The sequence below is a fragment of the Delphinapterus leucas genome, chromosome 6 (genome assembly GCF_059928025.1).
Source record: "Delphinapterus leucas isolate spDelLeu-1000000601 "Yukka" chromosome 6, BTC_Dleu_Yukka2, whole genome shotgun sequence".
In the NCBI taxonomy this organism is placed as follows: Eukaryota; Metazoa; Chordata; class Mammalia; order Artiodactyla; family Monodontidae; genus Delphinapterus; species Delphinapterus leucas.
Genome location: NC_143134.1, coordinates 40,629,705 through 40,650,729, shown reverse-complemented (window position 1 = coordinate 40,650,729; position 21,025 = coordinate 40,629,705). Strand labels below are relative to the sequence as shown.

General features: G+C 37.1%; 1 protein-coding gene and 1 long non-coding RNA gene across 19 annotated transcripts in view; one reads left to right on the top strand and one right to left on the bottom strand.

Annotated features, from left to right (window-relative positions):
- The window catches only part of TUT7 (terminal uridylyl transferase 7), a 70,618-nt gene extending 51,429 nt beyond the window's left edge, over positions 1 to 19,189 (bottom strand). For 7 of the 17 annotated variants that reach the window (XM_089913046.1, XM_089913047.1, XM_089913049.1 and 4 more), the window contains exons 1-10: positions 18,434 to 19,076; positions 17,485 to 18,035; positions 13,026 to 13,207; positions 12,542 to 12,658; positions 11,864 to 12,041; positions 10,040 to 10,128; positions 8,225 to 8,276; positions 7,191 to 7,260; positions 6,310 to 6,436; positions 3,878 to 3,997 (exon numbers count right to left, since the gene is read on the bottom strand). In XM_089913046.1, coding sequence (XP_089769172.1) covers positions 3,878 to 3,997; positions 6,310 to 6,436; positions 7,191 to 7,260; positions 8,225 to 8,276; positions 10,040 to 10,128; positions 11,864 to 12,041; positions 12,542 to 12,658; positions 13,026 to 13,207; positions 17,485 to 18,004 — 1,455 coding nt within the window. In that variant the 5' untranslated portion in view covers positions 18,005 to 18,035; positions 18,434 to 19,076. The other 10 variants (XR_016393527.1, XM_089913042.1, XM_089913041.1 and 7 more) reach the window with 5 other exon arrangements.
- LOC149748917 (uncharacterized) overlaps positions 18,675 to 21,025 on the top strand; it is an 84,664-nt gene continuing 82,313 nt past the window's right edge. Inside the window, exon 1 of one of the 2 annotated variants that reach the window (XR_016393528.1) lies at positions 18,675 to 20,674. This is a non-coding gene — a long non-coding RNA (uncharacterized LOC149748917). The remainder of the gene's footprint in view (positions 20,675 to 21,025) is intronic. The other variant, XR_016393529.1, reaches the window with a different exon arrangement.

Sequence of the window (21,025 nt, the reverse complement as noted above, 5' to 3'; positions counted from 1 at the left end):
CAACATCATCCTCAATGGTGAAAGACAGAAATCATTTCCACTAAGATCAGGAACAAGACAAGGTTGCCTACTCTCACCACTCTTATTCAATGCAGTTTTGGAAGTTTTCGCCACAGCAATCAGAGAAGAAAAGGAAATAAAAGGAATCCAAATCGGAAAAGAAGAAGTAAAGCTGTCACTGTTTGCAGATGACATGATACTATACAGAGAATCCTAAAGATGCTACCAGAAAACTACTAGAGCTAATCAATGAATTTGGTAAAGTTGCAGGATACAAAATTAATGCACAGAAATCTCTTGCATTCCTATACACTAATGATGAAAAATCTGAAAGTGAAATCAAGAAAACACTCCCATTTACTACTGCAACAAAAAGAATAAAATATCTAGGAATAAACCTACCTAAGGAGACAAAAGACTTGTATGCAGAAAATTATAAGACACTGATGAAAGAAATTAATGATGATATAAATAGATGGAGAGATATACCATGTTCTTGGATTGGAAGAATCAACATTGTGAAAATGACTCTACTACCCAAAGCAATCTACAGATTCAACGCAATCCCTATCAAACTACCACTGGCATTTTTCACAGAACTAGAACAAAAAATTTCACAATTTGTATGGAAACACAAAAGACCCCGAATAGCCAAAGTAATCTTGAGAACGAAAAACGGAGCTGGAGGAATCAGGCTCCCTGACTTCAGACTATACTACAAAGCTACAGTAATCAAGACAGTATGGTACTGGCACAAAAACAGAAAGATAGATCAATGGAACAAGATAGAAAGCCCAGAGATAAACCCACGCACATATGGTCACCTTACCTTTGATAAAGGAGGCAGGAATGTACAGTGGAGAAAGGACAGCCTCTTCAATAAGTGGTGCTGGGAAGACTGTACAGGTACATGTAAAAGTATGAGATTAGATCACTCCCTAACACCATACACAAAAATAAGCTCAAAATGGATTAAAGACCTAAATGCAAGGCCAGAAACTATCAAACTCTTAGAGGAAAACATAGGCAGAACACTCTATGACATAAATCACAGCAAGATCCTTTTTGACCCACCTCCTAGAGAAATGGAAATAAAAACAAAAATAAACAAATGGGACCTAATGAAACTTCAAAGCTTTTGCACAGCAAAGGAAACCATAAACAAGACCAAAAGACAACCCTCAGAATGGGAGAAAATATTTGCAAATGAAGCAACTGACAAAGGATTAATTTCCAAAATTTACAAGCAGCTCATGCAGCTCAATAACAAAAACACAAACAACCCAATCCAAAAATGGACAGAAGACCTAAATAGACACTTCTCCAAAGAAGATATACAGACTGCCAACAAACACATGAAAGAATGCTCAACATCATTAATCATTAGAGAAATGCAAATCAAAACTATAATGAGATATCATCTCACACCAGTCCGAATGGCCATCATCAAAAAATCTAGAAACAATAAATGCTGGAGAGGGTGTGGAGAAAAGGGAACACTCCTGCACTGTTGGTGGGAATGTGAATTGGTACAGCCACTATGGAGAACAGTACGGAGGTTCCTGAAAAAACTACAAATAGAACTACCATATGACCCAGCAATCCCACTACTGGGCATATACCCTGAGAAAACCATAATTCAAAAAGAGTCACGTACCAAAATGTTCATTGCAGCTCTATTTACGATAGCCCGGAGATGGAGACAACCTAAGTGCCCATCATCGGATGAATGTATAAAGAAGATGTGGCACATATATACAATGGAATATTACTCAGCCATAAAAAGAAACGAAATTGAGCTATTTGTAATGAGGTGGATAGACCCAGAGTCTGTCATACAGAGTGAAGTAAGTCAGAAAGAGAAAGACAAATACTGTATGCTAACACATATATATGGAATTTAAGAAAAAAAAATGTCATGAAGAACCTAGAGGTAAGACAGGAATAAAGACACAGACCTACTGGAGAACGGACTTGAGGATATGGGGAGGGGGAAGGGTGAGCTGTGACAAAGCGAGAGAGAGGCATGGACGTATATACACTACCAAACGTAAGGTAGATAGCTAGTGGGAAGCAGCCGCATAGCACAGGGATATCAGCTCGGTGCTTTGTGACCACCTGGAGGGGTGGAATAGGGAGGGTGGGAGGCAGGGAGACACAAGAGGGAAGAGATATGGGAACATATGTATATGTATAACTGATTCACTTTGTTATAAAGCAGAAACTAACACACCATTGTAAAGCAATTATACCCCAATAAAGATGTTAAAAAGTAAATAAATAAATAAGAGTAGAGAAGAAAAAAAAATCTTAAATAAATAAATGGTATAGTCAAAACCAAATTCTGTGTCACCGTAGAGGACTTCCAGTACTACTCCCGAGGAAATAATACACTGGCCACAGGAAAGGGTATTCATGCTTCTCTTAAGCAAATCCTGAGGAGAATCCCAGCAGCAGAATAGAAGCACTTGTTTTTTTTTTACTGCATCCTCACATCAGTGACCGATGCCTACTTTAGAGATGATGAGGACACAAGAAAAGGCAGATTTCACTAAGACATTAGTGAGCATGGCAATGCATCAACCTCTTCTAAGGCTTTTTGTTTGGCATAGGAGTCCAACTGGTTTGGTTCCATCTTAAACTCCTGTTTCTCTTGGATCAAAGTGAAAAGAAAACTTCAAAGACTTTCACAGAATCCTATTTGGGTCTGATGAAAAGGGTTATTTATCAACTAAGAGTTGACTTTGTTCTCTCACCCTTTTTTCTACCAGGAGAGCAGACTAGCAAGGATACCCTGAATTTTTTCATTTCAGTACCACAAGCACAAAGAGAGCTCCCTTTAGGCAACTGGGTCACAGCACAGCAGACTGCAATCCCTAATGCCAAGACAGAGTTTATATAGGACTTATTCTGCTTTAGTCTTTATTCTCAGGGCCTGGCAGACAAAGGTCCCTGCTTAATTCTCAACTTATTAAGTATAAAGAAAAAAATTCCTTAAAATCTTATTTTTTTTATAGACCCATAATTAAGGGCTACTGCTCTAGAACATCTCCTCCTTAAATGACAAGAATTCTGCATATGGTAAGAAGACTAGTTAAAATACTGATGTACCAAAGTAAGCTCTCACCCAGTGACCCTTTTTATAAAGTAAGTGTACACGTAAGATTTTTATCAAGATAAACACCTAGGGATTAACAGTGAGGTTTCGAAGAGAATGAGAATAACCTCATTTTGACTTTGAGGTGGCTTCTTCTTAAATCTTACTATTTGAATAAACCAGCTCAACTTTAATTTATCCAGAAAGAAAGAACAGTCACATCACTGAAGTCTAATTCATCTTAAAGATTATAGCAAAATATTATTCAAGAGGTGACTGACTGCTACGTTCTGCATCTTGTGCTATAGGTAGCAATTTCAGCACTTATATTTTCTTTTGTTTCACAGGGAACGGGGCATAAAGAGAATCAAAAGACTAGTAATAGAAAGTAAGTGATAGCGAACCAAAAGCTTCCTACAGTCTCTCTGGAGGTGATATATAAATTGAAGTATCAAATTATAAAACTGTACCCAAAGAAAGTGTGTACCAAATGATAATATATTCACATTCTCTTGTCTGAAAACCTCAAGACCATGTGTTCCGTAAGTCAAGAGATTTTTCAGTTTAGAAAAGTAACAGTGTCCCTAAGCAGAGTACAGGGCAGCATCCTGAGTCAAATACATTAATATTTCAGCAGTGAAAGGTATGAATATTCACAATAGTAGGATAAATAAATTCATGTCAGTTCTGGTTAGGTTTTTACACTCTGAAATTATACACAAGGGATTGTGGCCCTGTAATAAAATCAGTATCAGATACATAAGCAAAAAAGTTTTATACCCATGATCCTAGATAAACAGGCAGAAGGGGTTCTTTCCTCTGTTGAAGAAAGAAAATGGCCATCAGGGCAAACACATAAGGTGGCAAACCTCCTTCTTCAGGGCGATCTATACTGCAAAGCTACAAATGAGAGAAAAGAGGATAAGCATTCTTTTGTACTTGTCAAAAAGAGGATAAGCATTCTTTTGTACTTGTCAAAAAGTACATTCTTTTGTAAACTTGTCATTTACGCAATTTGGTCTAAAACCCGTTACTTCATTTCTGTGTGTCACATGATTTACCCCTCCAAATAAAACTCCACAGTGACAAAATACTTCCTTGTACTTTTGGGGTAACCACAGATTGTGGTTTTGAGTGACAGTTTCAATTTCAAATTTTTCATTTTAACTAAACTCATTTGTGAAGGGCCCTAAAAATAATATTTACTGTTTTATTTTTTTGATATCCATGGTAACTCCATTCACTTGGTTCAAAAACTTGTTAATGGAGTCAAAATGATGGTTCAATTCCAACTGTAAGCCAATTGGCTTTGCTCAGTTTAATGGTCCCCTCACCCTTAGCTACTACCTTGAAAATGCATGCTTTGGTCAGAAAGGTGATTAGGGGAGAATGTAGGCAAACTCATTAGCGCTAGCAGAAATAACAACTTAGAAAGCATGGCCTACTTAGTGATGAAGTAGGAGGCTGCTTTCAAAAGACAGCACATTGTGATTATCAATTCACCCAGTTAAGAGTGGGACATCCTCTGTCCCTGTTGGGTCCTGGACCCAAGCAACAGGAACTATGTATTGTTACTGCCATGTCTTAATCGGTAAAGCTTTGGCTTTTCTCTACACAGAATCTCAATTTTATAATCATGATAAGACCTTACATTTTGGGGAAATGTTAGATGCTCTCATGATTATTTGAGCATTTCAATAGGATACCATATTTAAAACATTGTAGAAATGTAAAGCAAGATCAGATAGTGGTTTTCATTTTTTGGGAGTCTCTGGGTATATTATTGGAAATGGTATGAGAAGCTTCATTTCAAACTTTCCTGTGCCTGAGAATCACTTCTGGAAACTAGTTAAAAAGTAAACAGTTGGTGGGTCACATACTATTGATGAGATTCATCTTATGAAGCTGCAGCTTCATTTATAAATGCTTTTAGACATTGTCTTTTCCTCAGCACAGACCTGGTTTATTTACAGTGTATTTGATTCATATGGTACAAAGGTAGGAATATTGTGATGAGTATATTTTCTTGATCTGCAGAAAATGACTTCTTAACCCACTTGTGGGAGTCCTGCACTCTAAACTGACTTTTCACTGATGGCCATAATGCGCCTTAATCCACACACATGTTTTTATCAGGTTTTCCTGACAACCTACATCAAAAATCTTTAAGCAGCGTAATTTTGTCTCTCTTAATTGAGCAGGACAACGTGAACAAGATCCAGCCCCAAACTGAGACTAAGGGATGGGGGGGTTTTAGCTAGTGAAGCTGATCAAGCACAGACAACCTTATAAGTTCATGAAATAAAGTGAACTTGCTTCCAAGGATGTCAGCTGAGAAATCCATAAAAATCCCTGCTACACAATTAACATGGAAAGAATTATGGTTTGAGATAGACTTGTACAAAAAAATATGATTCTGGGAGAGTTGCATTTTTCTGAGGGTAATAGCTGTGCCATTCTACCACTAGAAAGGGGGAAACGGGAGAGGGACTGACAGAATTCTCTTCTGCTGTTATTCAAACTATGTGTTTTTGAATTTGCCTCCAGCTGATGAGAGTAATGTTAGATTTAGGACACATCACTGAAATGCCAGCTGGTTGCTTCCACTGACAAATATATGGAAATAGCTTTCGAGGTATTTTTTTAAAGCATCAAAATTTTACTTTTGTTTGGTGAGGGATCAGAACTACAAAGAAAAGAAAAAAAATGTAAACACTTGGGCCATAACTCTGGGATTTGACTTACAAATCTAATTTTTTTTTTTTTTTTTTGCGGTACGCGGGCCTCTCACTGTTGTGGCCTCTCCCGTTGCGGAGCACAGGCTCTGGATGCGCAGGCCCAGCGGCCATGGCTCACGGGCCCAGCCGCTCCGCAGCATGTGGGATCTTCCAAGACTGGGGCACAAACCCGTGTCCCCTGCATCTGCAGGCAGACTCTCAACCACTGTGCCACCAGGGAAGCCCCCACAAATCTGATTTTTAATAAGCATCATAAAGCATTTTGATCTTTTGAGCAATATGTCATAGTGAAATAGAAACTGAGTTTTCCTTTCTGTACACATTAAAATTTCTGTTCTAATACTCAGATGCCAACTCCCTTGATGTCTATAAATATGCATCCAAACATTTAAGATTAAATGAACCATGTAAAAATCAAAGCATACTGCTTATGCACACACAGAATGTGCATTCACTTAAAGAACTCAAACCTACCTTTGCCCAGTACCTAAATGCAATCACCAAAGGAACCAGCTTTGATTCTAGTTTTCCAAGGGCAGTTAAATGATTTGTTGTCAGACAAGCATTTTCATTTCCTGCACTCACTTTACAAAGAAGACCACTGGTGGGGGTAGAGGGTGAGAATGGGAAGGAAAAAGAGAAAGTATTATACAGGTATCAGGTGTCTTTTACACCACCACCAACTAATTTACACTGATAGTAAATACTTCTAACTCACTAAACCTTTATGGGTCATCTCAATATTGTATTAAAAAAGATAGGGCAGCTGTCTTCTAAGTAAACTTTATTTTTCAAGAACAAAAACTTCATGTTTTCATATATTAAAATTATTTTGGGGGGAAAATGCAAGTAAGGAGAATACTGTAAAATCTTTCAAATGGGAGTATGAATTCATCTTTATAAGGGCAAGTGTGTTTTCCCTAGTTGGAGGAATCTGCCTAATGGCAAATCATTACAGCCTACAAACTACCCATTTACAGTGGTAATGGTAATGCTTCCAGATGGAGAGAGAGCCGGGTGAACTGTTACTCAGCACTGTTTAAAATGCTTCTAAAAAGGATGGCAAATAAAGGTGATTAGAGCAAGTAACTATTTGACAGAGGTGTTTTTTACTGAAATGGGTCAAAATGCTTCCTTCCTATATTTTTTCTTTTTAAGTAATTTTACTCTTTTAAAAATAAAACACTTTTTCCTCTTGTGTTAAACACCAACAGTAGACGGAGAATGCTAACAGGAAGCTTGTGAAATTAACCACATAGGAGCTTACAATTCTAGAAACTGGACATTAAGATGGAGTAAAGTACAAGTGCTTTTGGCAAGTTGGTACTTAATAAACAGCTTAAAGAAGTAGAGACCTTTGCTTTTCTCTGCACACCACCACTGGCACCCTAGCGTGGAAATCTGCGTCAACATCAATAAAAGAGTCTGGAAAAAGAAAAGAATATCAGATAGGTTAGTTAACTAAGCCTTTGTTTAAAAGCACAACTAGATAAAGTACAAGTACCAGTTGTGAATTATCTGTTTGACCTTTTGAAAGACCATTACAAAATAAGGTTCTCAAGAGATGATAATGAAATAAAAGTGACTTGAAAAGGAAAAAAGTATTATATTCAAGAATCAAGTAATCACATTAATTTAAAATCCTTATTTTGAAAAACTAATGTCTGATTAGAAATGACTACATTATTGAATTAGAACATTTAAATGTTACGTGGGTAACATAATTAGAAATATGAATAGGACATTAAAAAAAATTGCTGCAAAAGCTACTAAAATACATGGGGTCAAAATACATACTGACTGAAGTAAGAAGAAATGTTTAAATGTTTCATTCAATCAAAACTAAAAGGATGGGAAAGACTAATTCAAGGGATGAGACAATTGAATGAGGCCTATGGAAAGCACATAAGCCATCAAGCCCCAGTTGGACATTACTCTGGACTACTGATAAACCTAACTGGGAACAACTATTTGTTGATTCATTCATCTGGGCTGGGCCACACTATTTATTATTTGTAAAGTACTAATTTAAACCATAGAATTAAAAAGATTATCCTTTAGTTTTTTACCCTCAAAAGTAAATTTTACATATTTTAATTCTTTTTACTCTCAGCCTAGGGCTAATATAATCTTTCTAAATTATGACATTATCACCAAGCTAAAAGCTTTACTTACAAAATAATTATTCTGCATAGTAGGACAACTAACAAGACTCTAATTAACTTGCTAATAATTCATGGGCATTTCCTTTAGTTTTTTGTTTGGATATTACCCATATAAGTAAATCAAAAAACATGACTTCTTATTTTCAAAGTTTGAGAAATAAGATATTCAAATTATAGACAAAAGAAAAATTTAAGAGCAAAATGTGGAAAGAATTTGGCCTTACCACTGTTCTTTAAACATTCTTGGACAAGTAAGAGAACATCTGGCTGAGACATCTAGGAAATAAATCAGTGAATATATCAAATAATCCATAAGTACTTTTGCTTCACTGAGATAATACACAGTCGTTTGAAATTACCCAAATTCTTTTCCAAATTAGAAAGCACCTTGCTACCAGAGTAAAGGAATTAATCATTGTGCTGTGTGCACACATCAGTCAGACACAGAGAGATGAGCAAAAAGAGGATGAGTGTGGGCAAAAAGAGACCTACTATGCAGTTAACTCCTGATTCACTAATTCCCGAGGTAATTAGCCTCTCAGCAAATCTCAAAGTTGTGGCTAGAGGTTGTCAAACTGTTAACAATATTACTTCTCACTCTGTGAGACTACTTCAACAGATTGCTTACCCGGGTCTCCACTTTAGTCTTGCCTTTCTCTATTAATCTTTGCTCCACACAGGAACCAAAACCACTTAAAATCATACATTAGATCTAGTTGTGACCCTCCTTAAAACTCTCAGTCTGGCTTCTTAATGCCCTTAGGTCAAAATGAAATTCTGGCTTCCTGTAGTTGGGCCCCAGACTACTCCTCTATCCTAATCTTAAACTATTCTTTCTCAAGGTGCCTTCACCACAGCCCTTACAATTTTCCCTTTAGCATGCCTTGAATAGGCCAAAATCACTGTTCGCAAATGATGTGCCCTCAGGCTGAAACACTCTTTTACCCTTTCACTGTCCCCACCCATTTTCATCTTTTAGAGTTCAGTTTAAATGTAATCCCTTCAAAGGGGCCTTCAGGACAGCTATATCTACACTCTTTTATTTTCTCTCACAGAACCTTGTTTCCCTGCATAGCTCTCATTATAATTAATTATACATACATAATTACTTATCTCCTTCCCTAGTATGAATTCCAGGAGGGAGGAATGGTATCTGTTTTGTCCTCTAGAACCTAGTATGGTGCTTGACATATACTCAAACTCACTGAATATTTGCTAAATGAATGAATGACATGAAATCAAAATAACTGCTATGCTGGTAAATTATTAAGCAGAATTTAAGGTTAAAAGAACAGTAAAATCTATTGGTCAGCTGACCAGGTAGCTATAGCAGTCAAGGATGGCAAGGAATGAGAAGTTGTGAAACAGAACATCTGGGGGAAGAGACTAGGAATCATTTTTATTTTTAAGTAGCAACACAAGTAAATGGGCATAAACCATTTGCAAACTGGCCTGCAGGAACCACCAGTAAGTAAATGGATAATCTACCAAAGTGCCTTCCAGTTTTAAAGTTCTGACTTATCAACATCTTTTTGAACCACGTTTAAACCAGAAATCTAGGCTAGGTGTAGTTCTTCAAAAGCGTAACTATTTTTACAAGGTGGGTGTACATAAGGAAACTCAGGAACAAATAAGGCTTGCAGGTCATAAATGTTTATATAGATACACAATTTGAAATCTGAAACCCTTTCCTGCCATTGGAAAGTTGACTTATCAAGATAATTTAATCCTTTCAAGTTAACAGACCTAAATTACCCGATCAGATTCACATGGTTAGAAGACCAGTGTCTGAAGAAAGTATGAAAGATCTGTAGAATAAAAAGAAATGCTCTAAAATTGAAGGCATGCAGAAGAACATAAAAACAGCAATTTTAGGAAAAAAAATTATACTTTTAAAAACAATGCAGTTTTAGGAAAAAAACATCACACTTAAACTGTCTTCAAGTATCTAAAATATATCCATATATAGCTCACATTTGGGGAAAAAATGAATTTCTGTACCACTCTGTGAAAATTCTAACATTTCACTTTGTACTTACAATGGCTGGAAATTGAATGTCAATGTTTATATCTGAATTTTTGAAACCCAATCTGCTACAGGATGACCCATATAATCTCAGAGAACAATCTAAAACAAAAAAAATTGAATAAATACAAGTCATAAATAAACTAAAATTTCTCAAAAGTTATTACAAGACACTGCTATTTCAGAAATGTAACCATCAATTAGAACTACACACAAAAGAAAAACAGTGTTCAAGTCTGGCATAAGCAAAGGACAAGAATGGGTGACTCTTTGCTCTTGTCTTCATTTTATTTTATTTAAAAGGGAAGACTGTATTGACTGCAGTTTAGTTTAATAGCCACTCTTTTCATATCAGTTGTAAAACATGTTAAAACTTACTTTACTATTTCATGTTTTGTGCAGAAAATACTATTTGAAATGATTTTTTAAATGTGGAAGTCGAAAAGGGATGCCTAACTTTGTCATACGTTTGTAAACCTGATAGTATGTATATACTGAAGAGTTAATACAAACAATTCACCTTTTTGAAAGCGTACATAGGTATAATTTACTATAAAGATCATGTTTCAGTAAAACAATAATCACAAAAATCAGCATAAAGTTACTTTTCAATATGAATACTCATTGTATTATGAAAAAAAGCTTAATTTAACATAATATAATCCCTTTAGGAAAAGTTTAGAAAATAATTATAGTATCACTGATATAACTTAAAATGTTAGGCAGCAAGAGATTCACAGTTCAGAGGAAGACGTGTGTATGTGTACCACCTATATTTATTTTACAGCATTTTCCCCAATGTTTTACTATTGTTGTGCCAAAAAATTACCCCTTCTCACCAGGGGACTTTGTATTTTTTTTTTTCCAGGTTTGTTAAGTCAAACAACTTCTTTGGGTTTTAACAGGTTTTCCACGACAAAGCACATTCAATTTTACAATGAAAATCTATGGCAAAAATCAAAATTACAAATGACTTCTCAGGAGCTTGTCTACAACATAAAGGATGAGACACCTATACAGGGGGATGAGCAGAATCTTGCCCTTTATTTTTTTTAACAGATATATATTAATATGAATCATATACTATATGAATGATCTTTCAGTAGAACAAACAGTTTTATGGGTGGTATGGCGATAAATTCAAATAGTGATTTCAACCCTGGCTGTGGATCAGAATCACTTGTGGAGCTTTGAAAAAAAATAGTTTTCCATGGTTCCACAGACATAACTTGGAAAAATCAATTCAACACTGCACAAAATCTCTTACAAATTAGTTTTGAAAGCTCATTTTAGATGGTGCAATTCTTTTAAGTGCGGTTAAATAGAACCTTTTATGGACACAGATAACCTGAAAATGACTCCAGGATACTTTTCTTTATTTTAACTCAAAATATTGTGTCAATGTAAATAGGTAGAAAGGTGTGGTGATCATTTTGTAATGTATAAAAAATACTGTATCACTATGTTGTACACCTGAAACTAATATATTGTAAGTCAATTATACTTCAATTAAAAAAAAAGAAACTGAACTTAGAGATAGAAAGTAAATAAATAAATAGAAAGGTAAACAGATATACAAGAGTCCCATGGTGCTCTAATAATACGGGGCATGTAAATGGACAGACACAATGAAACTCACAATGAAGACAGGTTAATGACAACATATGTAAAAGTCTTTGTTACCTTAGGGTAAGCCAGGAGAAACAAAAACATACAATAAAATTGAGAGCTTCAGGACATGGCAAATCAATTTCTATTAGGCAAAAATTACTACTGGTAGGAAAAATGAATGGGGTACTTTTAGGTAGATAAAAAGAAAAACAAATCTAGAAAATACCTGGTAACTTGTGTTGGAACACATTTTCCATGATACGTTTAATTTCTAGTCTCTGTTCCAAGTTCTCATTGTGTAAGCCAAACTCCTGTACCACTCTGTCAATGGCAATACCAATCGCATTTATCTGGGAGGGTGTAGGCGGGGGTAACGTGGTGAGCAACTCTTCCTCCTGCTTCTCCTTTTAATATCAATGTTGAGATTAAAAATGATTCACACAGTTTTTACCTTCTACCATTCACAGAGACAACACCCTGTACAGTATTCTGGAATATTTTTCTTAGCCCTCCTTCTCACTTTAGCTGTTTTAGTCTTCATCTTATCAAACACGCACACACTTCTTTATGCACATAAAGTGATAATAGAGGGAAGACAGGAATAAGGAAAAAGTGTAAAGAAAGAACTTTAGAAATAGCAATGGCAAATTATTTACTTTATTATTACTGACCTAAGGACATATATCTAGGTCCTACCATTGGCTTCATTCATCCTGATACTGTCCTAAGGAAATTCACAAGACTGCCCAGCAAACATATCTGACCAGTATAAAATATTTTGGTCAAAATAAATTCAGCAATATAAGTAGCAAAATTACTAATACCATAATCTTAAGGAAAGTCATAAAGATGACAAGTAATAACTGACAAGTAAACATATTTGTTTGGGTTATAGTAAACTTACCTTAATGTTTTTCTTGTGTCTCTTCTCTTTGATATGCTTATGAGCAAATGCAATGGATTCAATTAAAACATCACAGAGTTTGCAGGTGTACTTTGCTGTAGGGTAGTTTCTCGGTCGCTACAATTTGAATAGATTTATAGAGACATACACATAAGCACATATTTATAGAGACATATAGAGAGAAAGATGTACAGAGACAAAATACAGGTAAACAAAAACTGGCCAGGAGATGATTTCTCATTCACTTTAAAAACTGTTAATATAGTACTATCACTCTTTATCACTATGCTAATAATCATTTTTGAAAAATAATTCTTAAAAAAAAAGTAATTCTATTAAATCAAACAGTATCACTTTTGACTTGTAGTGCTTAAATATCAAAGTAGGATATATAATTCATCAAAGCACATGTTCCCAATTACTAATAGATTAAACCAAAACAAGGATTTTAACTAACAAATTTTAACTAACAAAAGGCTGTTACCCTTTTCAGCCTGTCAATGCAGTCTCTTTTCAATCGCTCCTCAGCCTGCTGTAAGCCCAGTAGCTCCTTAGTTGAAAGCACAGACTCGTCAATCACAGGGCCTTCCAAGTCTCCATCCTGTTCATTTTCCCCATTTCTAGTCCTCCGTGGCTTCCTAGGTCTGGACCTCTGCTTCTTGTTTTCTTAAGTTAGTGGGAAAATATTATTGGCAATACTGAATAACACCACTCTGAGTAAAAAGCAGAACTTACATATTAATGAAATCATGTGATATCTGAATGACATCTGAACACAGAACAAAAGGAAAGGTATACCTCTCCCATGGATAAAATGCTTAAATACTCTTAAGCTCCTCACATTTGGATACACCAATCCACAGAAACCACCTTTTTGGAAAACTTAAAAGAATTCTACTTCAACCATAAAATTTGATTTTATCATCTCTTCCTGGTATACTGCTGAGCATACTCAAGCAATAGTAAAAATTATCCTTTGAAGTACACCTGTAATTCTAATGTAATTAATATATCATAATATATAATGTACATGTATCTAACGCTTCCTAGTACACCTGTAAGTATACCTGGTATTCTAATGAAAACTATCCACATCTGTTTTCATTTTTTATAAGTGAACAGTCTCAATGGAGCAAAGATGGACAGTCTATCTCCAAAGAACTCAGAAATCAACTACATTCTTATCTGGAGTGAAAATCCATCACTAAATTGTAAATTTAGCATTCATATTATTGGGCCCTCCCCCACATTAATATCAAGAAGTCCAAGCCAAAACTGTATTTACCGAGGATAACTATTACCCATTTTATCTTTACTTTCATTTTAGCTTCTTTGAACGGCCTGCACACTGAGCATATTTCAAAGGAAAAAAACAATTAGCAGTTGAAATAAAAGTTTTCTACAAGTACAGACTAATTCATTTGTTTATAAACCCTGCTGTTAGTTCTACAGTCCTTATAACTAATAAATGAATCTATTCCTTTTTTAAACTTATAACTTTTCAACTTCAGTAAAACTGAAGATGCTTGTGGGACTGATCTACAAAAAATTGTTTTTAATAGCTTTGGTAATTTCTATCAAGTTCTGAAAATGAAGCTACTAGTACCACATAAGAGTAAAATGAAATTCATTTCCGCAATTAAAATTGTGATAAGTGGACTGAATAGTTTTTAAATGGCTTACCAAAATTTACTCTCTGAAAATATAAACCTACTGAAATGCTCTGCCTGAGGCAACTGCCATGTCAAGTTTTCAGTGGAACTCATTATTTGTATAGCAAGTATGATGAATCAGTCGACTGAAAAGAAATAATGTCAGGAAAGGGACGTATAGGACTTCTAATTTTAAAAACAGCTATTGCCAACAGCTCTAAAAGAAAAGCAGCAAGCACTGTACTCAAACTACCCTGAGATGAATATAATGAAATTCTGCAAATACACCAGAAATTTAAAAAAAATAAACAAGTATTAGGACAAATACAGTTGTCTTTTTTTTTTTAAAGCAATCAAAATGGGACAAATAGAATACTAAAAGGTAAGTAGTCAAAAACGGTCTATTGCTTTTTAACACTCCCCCTATGCCCAATTAAATTATCACAGTCTTTTAAGGACAGTACTCCTGATCCGCATAAACCTTTGAGATAAGCAATTCTTTTAACTCAGAGGTGTGTCTATTCTCATTTAATTTGCTTATCATTAAAAACTCTAAATAACTGCATCTGACTTCAGTTTTCAGGGCAAAGTTTCTTAGGCAAACACTCATTAAAGGTTTACACTAACATGTGCAACATCATCACAGAAGTCCATTGTTAGTTCACAAAACAAAAACTGATATGAAACCAAATTCCTTTTTTCATCTCCTCTCTCTTGATCACAAAGGCTTCTTACTATATTTGCTATCATTTTTCTAGAAAGAGTGACTTTAATTTCCCTCCAAAGAGCACAGTTAACACCTTATTTTATACACAGAAGTGGATGGCTGCACAAATTGTCTGATGATGACAATAACTGCAGCTACCAATACTGAGTATTTTATCATGTGACAGATGCAATGTAAGCACTTTATGTGCACTGCCTCAGATTAATCCCTACAGTGATCCTGTCATGGATGCTAATATTATCCCCATTATACAGATAGGGAACATGCTGGTCCAAGAAAATAAGTAACTTGTCCAGGGACACGTGACTAAATCCAATAAAGGGATTTAAAACAGAGATTAGAGCATGGATGGAATTCTGAAATTCATCTTTCTATCTAACAGTATAAGAAAAATCCCTTCTTGTAGCAAACCCATTCACATCTAAAATAGACCAGAACTCCCTACCACTTAGTTTGTTTAAAAAAAAAAAAAAAAGGCAGGAACTGACAAGGCAATACAAACTTCTGAACTGAGTTTCATAGGCCTGCATGGTAAAAACAGTTAAAATCTCATTGAAGGAATCTAGAAAGGCAAAGCTGGGTATTGCTAAAAAAAATTCCCATCATTACTTAAAGGAAGACTACCTGGCTCATCCCAGGCTTTTTGTAGTAATATGAATTCTCTGTATACAGTACTCCAAGTTTCTCATATTTCATTTGCATATGGTCCATTACTCCATTCACAAAGGACAAGTGCATTTGAGCAGATATTTTCCAGCTAAGATCATTAATGGCATTGTCCCAAATATATTAAATTGGCAATCTAGGATATATGAGGAATGAAGTAGGGGCAGTAAAGTAGAACTGAAAAATAGAAAGTTAGCATTAAAAAACAAAGCAACTCTAAGATAATTTTCATTATATCTTCTTGCATCATTTAAGAAGATGATTAAGATATGTTTGATTTAAGGAATATTAAGATATTAAGTTTGATTTAAGGAATCAAACTTAATATCTTCCTTCCATATTAAGATATAAGTTTGATTTAAGGAAAATTTCAGTCCCTTTAGTGAGATCCTTTTTAGGATCCTCTGAGTACAGTGTAAAGTTTATACTTTAAACTGAATTTCTCACTACAGTAAGCAATGTTATGCCAAAGCTTAATATTTTCTTCATGAAGATTTTTCAAGGAATAGAAACTGAACAGTCCTTCATTTGGAAACTGAAAGCACACACATATAATTTCATATATCGCAAACACAGGACTTTTGGATTGACTTCAACAAAAAGATAGTAAAAATGCAGGTCCTATTCAAAATCACTTAAGTTTTGCTTTTAAGACTAGGCAGAATACAGAATAAGAATATAGAATATAGAATACAGAATAAGAGGTTTTTGGTCTGTAAACAGTCTCTTTTAATATCTATCTGGTTGCAAACTTTTGACCTATAAATCTTTCTTTTGGTAATGCTGCTTAAGATCAACTTTTTCTTTTCTGAAAGACCAACAATTGGTAACTAAATTAGAATGTCCATGTCTCGCCTGGACACAGTAATAAAGAACTACTTAAATATACACAGACTTTTAGAAACGAAAGGCCAGAAACTATGAATACGTGTTCAGTTCCCTCTGTCAGATTCCAGGCCGAGTTCATGGCCAGAGCAGCACAGTACTTGATTTCAGTTCCACTTCCTCATCTACCACTCTGCATAAACAAGTCTGGATAAATTTAACCTCTCCAGAGACACAGCTACCTGCTTTGTATTGAATAAAATTGTGATTCTACCTTTGATACACCATGACAGAGCACTGCAATTCCTTCAAGTACTTTTTAGCTTAAAGATTTACGAGGCTGGTTGATTCTTCTGTTCTTATGCTACATGGACAAAATCTATTCACCTTTTAGAAAAAGGTATAAATAATAACTCTGGGGCAATTATTATCAAGCACATAGGGTGCTTAGAAGGCTTTTGGTTTTACTGAAACTAAAAGGACAAGCTTTTATCTTATCTGAATTTCTGACTTTCTAAACAATGTTTTTCAACCTGTTTACCATGTTCACTTTTGAGAAAAAAAATCTTGCACTGTCCTTCTCTAGAGATTGAGATCCACACAAAAGACACATATCCCTCTGTAGCAGGAGATATATGCAGTTTACATCGTGTTTTTACATAGAATAAGTTTTTTTTTAAGCTTTATATTCTGTTGTTTATATTACAGATACATTCATTATTCAAGTACAAAATTAAAATACATAATTTAGAAAACACATACATACCCCTCAGAAATTACGATATATCCCCGGGGGATATCATCACCCTCTTCTGTAAAAAGTACCAATGGGAAATATAGTTTTACTAAAGTAAAATAACCCTTGTGGCAAAGTAAACTTTTAAAGGGAAATACATGCAACATATTGAAGTTGCCCAAAAAACATGATTACAATCCTTAAAATAATCACATTAAATAAGCAGAAACTATGAAAAACTGGAACTGCATTGCTGAAAATAATAAAACTCATTTGAATGAAAAATAAAAGACATTGCTGACGTCAGGGTTGTAACTTGACAAGTTGGAAACATTACCAGGGCTTCCTGCTTCCATTTCTGACATAGTTTCGAGGCTTGTCAGGTCTTTATGAAATAGTCGTCTTACAGTTCTGCACCCTCTTCCATCTTGCCACCTATACCCATCTTCACTTTCTTGAAAAGAGTCTCTTCTTGGTCGGTTTGTAACAGGAATTCTAGGTCCAGGTTTGAATTCTCTCCAACTGTCTGAATTACCAGCAAGTTCATCAGATAGCCATCTTTTACTCTGATCTTTGTGGTTGTCATTTATCCAAGCGGGTTGACTGTAAATTGGGTTCTTAAATGCATATGGATTGCTAGAAACAGCATATGGTCCTTTTCTGGGGGTATTCCCATAGTTCCCTGGTGTTCCTTTTTTTTTTGGAATGCCTTTTTCCATTTTACTGCTATGGCCTTTAGCATAATCATCCATTATTAAATAATCTTGTTGGGGGTGACCCCTTCTGAAATCCTCATCATCTGGAGTCCCTCGCTCTTTAGCACGCCTCACAAAATAAGGTTTTGTGGCATCTCCCATGATCTTTGACTTCAATTTTCTTAATCTTCACCTGGAAGAAGGCATTTTGGAGACCAACTATAACAAGGTATCATACTAAGTTCACAAAGTACCACACATTTATTGCACAGATGCTCAAAAGCTTGTAAGAAACCCTTCTTTTCCTAATTTCCATCACGTTCCAATAATTAGTGCGTTATACTAGAAGTTAGGAGGCTTAATTCTATAATATTCTTCATAGATATTATACAGATATAACAAAAGCTCTTTTCTTCAGAATCCCCCAAAGCCCCCCAAAACCAAATACCTCAGCCCAAGCCTATACTTCAGAGAACTCCCCAGTCTTTTAAAAACAAGCTGGCAATTACTTTTAAGTGTTACTACAAAGTAACCGAAACTTTGTAAACGCAGTACATCTCTCAACTCCACTTCTCAGTCCCTTCTACGTACCCCGGCACCTCGGCTCCGCTTGAGACTATTCAGAACGACAGGCTTCGATCTCTTGGGCTACGGAGGGCTCCCGACCAAGGCTCCACTCTGGTCAGTGGGGCTGGCTTTCTGACCAAGGGACAACTCAAGCTAATCCCCCCAGTCCTCATCCTCCCACCCCAAACAAGTTTGGTTTTGTCACGAACAGCAATTCTCCCTCTTCGATCCCCATGGGACCGCCCCACCCCCGATCTGCCTCGTTTTCCACCCTTTGGGTCGGAGGCGGAGAAACAGGAGGCGTCTCCGCAGTCCTGGCCAAGAAGCCACCGCGGGGACCAGGAAGCAGGAAGTGACCTGCCTCCTCGATAGGGTTCCGGGGTCTCCCCGGCCGGACAAGGGGCTGGGGCCGAGTGCCTCCACCCAGATCCCTTCTTCTCCAGCCCCCGCAGGGTCTGACACAAAGTGAAGACGCGGACTCGAGCCCGACAGCTCAGTCCCCACCGGCTCGGGGGTTCCCTGGACCTCGCAACTGGGGAGAGGAGGCCGGCGGAGGATGCAGCCAACGTAACTCCTGGGCCGGGCCCACCCTCGACTGTGCAGACCCGAGAGCCCACCCAAGACCCTCCCCGGACGCGAGTCTGACAGGGACACGGGGGGAACCGGTGCCCGTGAGCACTCACCACCTCCGCCGCGGCCCCCCGCCTCTTCCTGTCCCGGCCGGGCTCCCTCTCCGTGTTTTCCTCCAGCCCCACTTCCGGCGCTCAGCGCTGTCTCATTGTGCGCTATTAGGAGCCGGCCGTGCCCCAGTCCGAGCGCTCCGCCGCGCACGCCGGAAACTCCCACCACCCCGCCGCTCCCGTTTCCGCCGCCGCCGCCGCCGCCGCCGCCGCCGCGCGGGCGCATTTTCCGGCAGTCGGTAGTCGGGAGTTGGGTCGAGGTCTGAGTGTAGGCTCTCCGCTCTTGGTCGCTCGGAGCTGTCCTCGCCTGGGCTCCTCTCTCTCCTGGGCTTTAAAAGCACCGGGGAGGCGTGTGGAGGAAGCCTCTGGTTCTCTGCGAGAGAAGCGAAGCCCGCGGTGAGGCGTAGCCGTGTGCCCGGGTCGGGTCGGAGACTCGCTTTGCCCCTGGATGCTCCACTCCAGGGCAAGTTCAGCGTGGGTCTGAGGCCTCGTGGCGCTCGTGCTGTTTTTCTGATAATTCGAGTGATTGAACGTCTCAGTGAGGTCTTAATGGCCGACCCTAGCTTTTAAGCCTCCGCTGTTCATCCGGATCACAGTATGGCTCAGAAAGAAATGCTGTGCTTTTTTCTTGGATTGTGTACGGTCTTAAAAACAAAATCTGGTTTCGCAGAAAATGTGTAAATGCAAAGGATGACCAAGGAGGGCATTCATACTCGAATTTTCAAACGGAGAATATTTTAATGCAACTAGCAAACAACTGGGTTCCTTTTTTCTCTCTCTCTTTTCCATTGACTTTACCTTCCTTGCTATCTGCAGTGTTCTAAATGCTTGGAAAGCCTCGAGCAACTAATAAAATTAGGGAGCTTTGAGAAAATGCAACAGTTTTGATTTCTCTTTAAGGGTATTTAAATTTAAAGCCATGAGATTCTGTGGGGATAATGGTCTTAAAATGAACACATTAGTACTGGCTGTTGCCAGGCGCTGTTCTGAGGGCTTTGCAAATAATTACTCATTTAATCCTCACAACAGTCCCACTAGGAGAATAGCATTATCCCCCTTTTAAAGATGGTGGGCGAAATAGCGTTTATTGTGAAGTAAATGGAACCGCTGGAATCCAAACCCTAATGAGGCAGAGTCTGTTTTTAACCACTGTCTATACTAAAGGTGATTTAAAACAGGTAGGTACAACTTTTGTACAATGCTTTATCTAGATACTTTGGTTCTGAAAATACATGACAATCAAGCCAGTAATCTGACAGGCAGACAATGGCCTTTTATGGAGTCCAAAGGGAGTGTGATGATACATTATTACATTTATTATATGGAGGAGCAGCACCACCACACCCAGCCGAGTAACTCTGTATGGAACAACCGGTTTAGGAAAAGTCACTCTTGACTGTCTAGAGTTCTAGAGGAGCAGTAGAGGACACATCTTTTTAAGAGTTTAAAATATTTTTTATTTGCGTTTTCTTCAGTGTGTTTCCCAAAGCCTAACTTCTATTCAAAATGTACTTTTAAGATTCATCTTGAGGATAAATGAGGCTCTCTAAAACAAGATGCAATACTAATCAACAGATATTGACAGGTAAGATACCTCTTTCTGTCAATATTGTACTGTAATGGGAATTTAAATTGGTCATGGAGTTCATAAAATCCAGTTGAAAAGTTTGGTTTGATTCTTTTTTGGATGTCACTGGAGGGAATACTGATTTTCTCAGAATCTTTGCAGTGATTGCATCATGGTCCAGACATATTTCCAACAATTTGGAGCAGAAATATCGGGGCTGTCTGCCTTAGAGGTCATTAACAAATTACAGAGGGCTAACAGGATCCCGTTTCTGCCTACCGCAAAGTCTCTTAGTTTAAATTGTTTCAGGACCTTATATTTATGACCTAAGAAGTTGTGTAAAGTAAAGGAATTTTATTTCCAGTGCTT